Source organism: Setaria italica, chromosome II (genome assembly GCF_000263155.2).
Source record: "Setaria italica strain Yugu1 chromosome II, Setaria_italica_v2.0, whole genome shotgun sequence".
In the NCBI taxonomy this organism is placed as follows: Eukaryota; Viridiplantae; Streptophyta; class Magnoliopsida; order Poales; family Poaceae; genus Setaria; species Setaria italica.
In genome coordinates this window covers 37,894,308-37,900,975 of record NC_028451.1, presented here as the reverse complement: position 1 = coordinate 37,900,975, position 6,668 = coordinate 37,894,308, and the positions used below count along the sequence as shown (strand labels likewise).

Here is a 6,668-nt window from a genome sequence, read left to right as displayed (position 1 = left end):
TCGCTACACGTCCCCGCTTTATCTAGCTCCTTCCTTCCCTCCGTCCCTCGTAGCAAATCGCCGGCCAGCCTCTCGAGTCTCGACTCCTCCCCTCTCCCTCCGTCCCGTTCCTGCTCGCCCGTTCCAACTCCTCGTCCGCTCTCCTGTTCTCAGCTCGCTTCGCTTATCCTTGGCCTGAGGGTTTCGGATTTAGCAGCTAGCTAGGGGTCGCCATCGCCGCCGTTGCGACGGCGGCGGCGGAGTTTGGCGTCGAGTTCTTCGGGGCTAGTACTACGCTTCGCCTATTTAGGTGGGACGCAGGCCCTCGCGGCTCCCTGTGCCCAACTCGGGTTTCTTTCTTTCCATGTCCGGCTCCATGATTCCCTTCCATATTTGCTCCCGCCAGGCCGCCCGCGGCAGTGTGGCCGCGCTCCGGCTATTTTAATGCATGCCCGTCTCTCCCTCTCGCCCCATCAAAATTTAATAATTTCCTTGGGATCTGAGGAGATCCTCCGCGACGGAGGGGTTGGTAGGATCGCGGGCGGCAGGAATTTTTAGCCAGGAGTGGAGGAGGGGAGCCAGTCTTTTCCTGCTAGTTTCTCCAGTCCACCACCGCTCTTGATGAGCTTCGGTGGCATGTTCGATGGCGCCGGCTCCGGCGTCTTCTCCTACGACGGTGCCGGTGGCGGCGGCGGCGCGGGCATGCACAACCCAGGCCGCCTCATCGCCGCGCCGCCCATCCCGAAGCCCGGCGGATTCGGCGCCCCCGGCCTCTCCCTCGGGCTGGTAAACCCACTACACGCGCTGCGGTTTTTCTGATTCTCTCTTGTGCTCATATACATGTCTGACTCTTTTTTTTTCATCTTTTGTTGTTCTAGCAAACGAACATGGACGGGGGGCAGCTGGGCGACATGGGTCGTATGGGCATGATGGGCGGCGGCGGGAGCGGGAGCGCCGGCGAAGGCGACTCGATGGGCCGCGGCCGGGAGGACGAGAACGACAGCCGGTCAGGCAGCGACAACGTGGACGGCGCCTCCGGCGACGAGCTCGACCCGGACAACAGCAACCCGCGGAAGAAGAAGAAGAGATACCACCGTCACACCCCGCAGCAAATCCAAGAACTTGAAGCGTATGCCTGTCGCCTTAACATCACGAGCAAGAGCATAGAAGAATTTTTTTGCCTGAGTTTTTAGACCTAACAATAACTAATAAGCTTTTATGCATATGCAGTGTGTTCAAGGAGTGCCCCCACCCCGACGAGAAGCAACGGATGGAGCTCAGCAAGCGGCTCAACCTAGAGAGCCGCCAGGTCAAGTTCTGGTTCCAGAACCGCCGCACGCAGATGAAGGTTCGGAGCACGCACAGATGAGTTAATCAATCCATGTGCCCATCGACCTACGCGTATCTGACGACAATTTTGTGTCTTGCATCGCCATGATGGTCGAGCAGACGCAGATCGAGCGGCACGAGAACGCGCTGCTGCGGCAGGAGAACGACAAGCTGCGGGCGGAGAACATGACGATCCGGGAGGCGATGCGCAACCCCATCTGCGCCAACTGCGGCGGCGCGGCCCTGCTCGGGGAGGTGTCCCTGGAGGAGCAGCACCTGCGCATCGAGAACGCGCGCCTCAAGGACGAGCTCGACCGCGTCTGCGCGCTCGCCGGCAAGTTCCTGGGCCGCCCAATCTCCTCCGGCGGCCCGATTCCGTCCCTGCAGGGTTGCTCCGGCCTCGAGCTCGGCGTCGGCACCAACGGCTTTGGCCTCGGCCCGCTGGGCGCGACGTCGGCGCTGCATCCCCTCCCCGACCTGATGAGCGGCGGCCCCGTGGGCTCGGCGGGCATGCGCCTGCCCGCGGGCATTGGCGGCCTCGACGGCGGCATGCACGGCGCGGCCCACGGCGTCGACCGCACCGTCCTCCTGGAGCTCGGGCTCGCCGCGATGGAGGAGCTCATGAAAGTGGCGCAGATGGAGGAGCCGCTGTGGCTCCCCAGCCCCGACGGCGGCGGCCTGGAGACGCTCAACTACGACGAGTACCACCGCGCGTTCGCCAGGGTGTTCGGGCCGAGCCCCGCCGGGTTCGTCTCCGAGGCCACCCGCGAGGCCGGCGTCGCCATCACCAGCAGCGTCGACCTCGTCGACAGCCTCATGGACGCGGTACGTGTGCACCCCGCCAGAGGCGCCATGCCCGTGTTAATCGCGTTGTACCAGTACGCGTTTCGTTCGTGCCGCCGCCAGTGACACGATGTACGTGTTTCGTGCAGGCTCGGTGGTCGGAGATGTTCCCGTGCATCGTGGCGAGGGCGAGCACGACGGACATCATCTCGAGCGGCATGGGCGGCACGCGCAGCGGGTCAATCCAGCTGGTGAGTCTCCCGTTCGATTCCGTCACGCAATGCCATTGCCTGCCACGCCATCCTCTTGCACGCACACCGGCAACCTGCCTATGCCGCGGCCCATGTCACGTCCTGGCGAGTACTCCCTAATTCGTGTACGTGACGTGCTGTGGAATGCATGCAGATGCACGCGGAGCTGCAGGTGCTATCGCCGCTGGTGCCGATCCGGGAGGTGGTCTTCCTCCGGTTCTGCAAGCAGCACGCCGAGGGCCTGTGGGCCGTCGTCGACGTCTCGGTGGACGCCGTCCTCCGCCCCGACGGCGGCAACAACCCCCACCACCACGCGCAGAACGGCGGCGCCGCCGGGTACATGGGCTGCCGCCTCCTCCCCACCGGCTGCATCGTCCAGGACATGAACAACGGCTACTCCAAGGTACGCGTCATCCTTCCTTCCCTTCCCAGCCCGCCCCGGCCGTTACCGGTGGTCTGCATTGGTTGCGCCCTCCTGCTCCACCACCGTCCGATCCGACTGCCTTAAATCCGCACGGCGCAGCGGCATGTGGGCGGCTACAGTACGCGAGTTAACGCGTGCATTTAGGGCGCGGGGGTGCGGCGGGGCGAACTCCCAGTATTTTATGCTGCCCCGACGCGTGCGCATACGTGGGCGGGTGAGCGAGTGAATCCAAGGCCGGTTGCGCGGCGGCACTGCGCGCGCACCAAAGATGCCGCGCAGGTCAATGCTCTCCCGTAGCCGGGGCGCGGGGGCCGAGGCGTGTGCGTCATGAGATCAGTTGGTTTCCGTGCCGTCAGCGGAGGCCGGGCTTCTGACGCGCAGGCGCAGCGAGCTTGACCTGTAGCCTGGGCGGGCATCCAGGCTAGGCCCGGGCATCACATGATGTTCGTTTTCTTTATCCGATTTTGAAAACATTTCGATGCTTCCGCTACCGTATCCTCGCGCCGTACGTGCGGCGAGATGCTCGCGTAGCTAGGTCAGGTCGCCGAGATCCAGTTTTTTAGGGCCGGGTATATCATGATGTTTGATCGTCAGTCAGTGGCGAGCTTGTGCGCGCACGAATGCGACCTGCGATTACAAAAATCCAAGCCACTCAGGAGTCCCATGAGCCCGAGTCCTGGCTGTAGATCTTGTTTGTTTCCTGTGCTTGTGCGTTATCCTGTAGTGCCGCTGCTACTGAGGTACCGGTACGTTTCCTGTGCGTTATCCTGTAGTGCCGCTGCTAATAAGGTAGGGTTTTTGCAGCGGTCAACCGGGTTTCTTCAGGACCTGAATCTCTGACGCCCACGCCCTTGTGTTTCATGCTGGCGATGATGAGCGAGCGCCGCAGCTGTTGCGGAGTATACGTGTGTTGGTACCGCGTCGCTTGTCCGTTTGCGCTATGGCGTGTTGCCCCCGATCGATCTCGTCGTGGCCGTTTTCTGCGCGTCCTTTACCTCGCGTTCGTGGCCACCGGCCCCGGCCCCCGGTCCGCCGGCCCCCTCTCACCTGCCTCCGCCATTACTGCCCTGTCGCGGCGGCAAAGCAAGTGGATGGCCGTGACCAGCGGGGAAGGAAAGGGAAGCCGTCACGGCACGCGTCATGGGAGCTGCTGCCCCTCCGTGCTAGGCTGCTAGCTAACGCCGCTTTGTACTGTTGCCCCGCAGGTCACGTGGGTGGTACACGCGGAGTACGACGAGACGGCGGTGCACCAGCTCTACCGCCAGCTGCTCCGTTCAGGGCAGGCCCTCGGCGCGCGCCGCTGGCTCGCCTCGCTCCAGCGCCAGTGCCAGTACCTCGCCATCCTCTGCTCCAACTCCCTCCCCGCCCGCGACCACGCCGGTGAGCAACTTATTACCGATCGGTACTTCGTTCGTTTGGGTCATGCGTGCATGGGATTGACAAATGTGGTTAACCATGAGCTTGGATGCAGCAATAACGCCGGTGGGGCGGAGGAGCATGCTGAAGCTGGCGCAGCGGATGACGGACAACTTCTGCGCGGGCGTGTGCGCGTCCGCGGCGCAGAAGTGGCGGCGCCTGGACGAGTGGCGCGGCGAAGGCGGAGGAGCTGCCGGGAACGGCGCCGCGGGCGAGGGAGAGAAGAAGGTGCGCATGATGGCGCGGCAGAGCGTGGGCGCGCCCGGGGAGCCTCCCGGCGTGGTGCTGAGCGCCACCACGTCCGTGCGGCTGCCCTCCACGCCCCCGCAGCGCGTGTTCGACTACCTCCGAGACGAGCAGCGCCGCGGCGAGTGGGACATCCTCGCCAACGGGGAGGCCATGCAGGAGATGGGCCACATCGCCAAGGGCCAGCACCACGGCAACGCCGTCTCCCTCCTCCGTCCAAATGTAAGTTCTCCTTTACTATTTTTTTACCATTGTGATTAGTGAATAATCTCTTAGATTTTCGGTATTGCAATACAATAGCTTTCGAGTACCTAGTACAGTACCATGGCGCTGGATTTGTGGGTATATGCATGCATTGCATGGGTTGAGGGACATAGTGACATGAAGAAGAGGACAAACCGGAAAAGGTTAAAAACTGGCAGATTACCAGAAACTGGGGCAGGGTTGACATTGGTGCATGAGAGGAAGCTCCTAGCTATTAGCTTTTCCGCGGGTTTGGAAGCTTGCATAGCTGCCATTGTCCTAGCTCACCAAAGCTTGTCTGCCTTTTATCTTCCATCTCTGAACTTATCTCCGGATTTCCTCCGTCTCCTTTCTCTTTTGAGGTGCATTGTATCCTGATTGATGGAATCTCAGATAGTTCTGTGTACTCTGCGGTTCTATCAAGACAGTTATTCTTACTCCATGCAAAATGGTTTATCCCTTCACAAATTGGCACAGTACATTTTTTTGGCAAATCGATGTTAATTTACTGTTGCAGTAGTGGTAAAATTCTAATCATATGCTATTTATCTTGCAAGTCTACAATGATGTTGCCTAACAAAAGGAAATGCTTGGATAAATTAATTATACATTTTTTCTGCACATTTCATTGTAGTTAGAGTAGAGAAGTTGACTGACGCTCTAGCATTTGTTCTCTTCAATTTTGATGCATTTCACAGCTTGCTTTTACTAAATACACTGTGACGTTGCAGGCAACAAGTGGCAACCAGAACAACATGCTGATCTTGCAAGAGACTTGCACCGACTCATCGGGCTCGCTGGTGGTGTACGCGCCGGTGGACGTGCAGTCCATGCACGTTGTCATGAACGGCGGCGACTCTGCCTACGTCTCCCTTCTCCCATCCGGCTTTGCCATCCTCCCCGACGGCCACAGCCAGCCATCATCCAACACTGCCCAAGGCTCGCCGAACAGTCAATCTTCCACCGTTGGTAGCAACAGCGCTGGGTCCCTGGTCACCGTGGCGTTCCAGATCCTGGTCAACAACCTGCCCACCGCGAAGCTCACCGTGGAGTCAGTGGAGACCGTCAGCAACCTGCTCTCCTGCACAATCCAGAAGATCAAGTCTGCTCTCCAGGCCAGCATCGTCACACCCTAGCGGGCATTTGACGTGGATTCCGGCCACCGGTTCTTGCAAAAGGTCGGAGCCCGGATGCCATGTCAAATGCTTAGCTTGAGGCGATGATGGGAGATGCTAGCTCTACAAAATGGCACAAGAAGAAAATGGCCATATGCTGCAAAGGATCTGCTGGTGCTTGAGGGGCGGTGAAAGATAAAAAGGAAAAATAAGTTATATAGTGTGGAGTATAAATGTATTGCATAGAGCAATATATGGGGTGAGGTACACAGGGATTAAGTCAAGAACGAACCGCGCGCTAGGCTCTAATCTCTTGAGCAAACATGTTTTTACTGTATGCTCAAGCTTGATGTGCTCATGTGGTGGTTCGGGTATTGACTTAAGTCTCTGGCAAAGAAGTTCAAAACCCCTAGGGCTTCTCCTATATGCTTCTAGAAGTTTGTTTTAACCATTTTGTGAAGAGTTTTTCTTTCTTTCTTCTAGTTCTCCTCGATGGGGAAATATAGAGAGGGATGAGGTGACACTGAAGAGAGATGGCTTGTGTTTGTTTACTTTGCATAATGTTAATTAATTCGTTTGGGTTGGTATATATGTTTGTGAAATGTGCGTTCTCTAGTGGTTAAACTGTTATGTTTTTTTTTTGAAACGAAGTGGTTAAACTGCTCTCGAGTAGATAGATCATTGAAGCACATGTGTATTGTTCAAGAGAGTAGCAGCATATGTAATACCTGCCTTGGTGATGAATGATGAGTATATATAAACTTCGTTGAGCTGATCACTGCCTGCTGCATCACAGTATACATGCATCTTGGATACTTTCAGTTGGTGTACGTCGGCCATAGACGACAACACCCGAAAAAATTGGGGACTCCTGATACATGC

At 58.1% G+C, this 6,668-nt stretch overlaps 1 protein-coding gene across 1 annotated transcript; it reads left to right on the top strand.

Annotated features, from left to right (window-relative positions):
* Positions 1-6: 6 nt before the first annotated feature.
* Positions 7-6,467, top strand: LOC101786258 (homeobox-leucine zipper protein ROC6). Its single transcript, XM_004957356.2, has 9 exons — positions 7-765; positions 858-1,108; positions 1,210-1,327; positions 1,429-2,133; positions 2,241-2,342; positions 2,497-2,745; positions 3,972-4,146; positions 4,238-4,650; positions 5,403-6,467. Exons 1-9 carry the CDS (start codon positions 601-603, stop codon positions 5,805-5,807), a joined length of 2,583 nt encoding a protein of 860 aa, XP_004957413.1. The 5' UTR covers positions 7-600; the 3' UTR covers positions 5,808-6,467.
* The last annotated feature ends 201 nt before the right edge of the window (positions 6,468-6,668 follow it).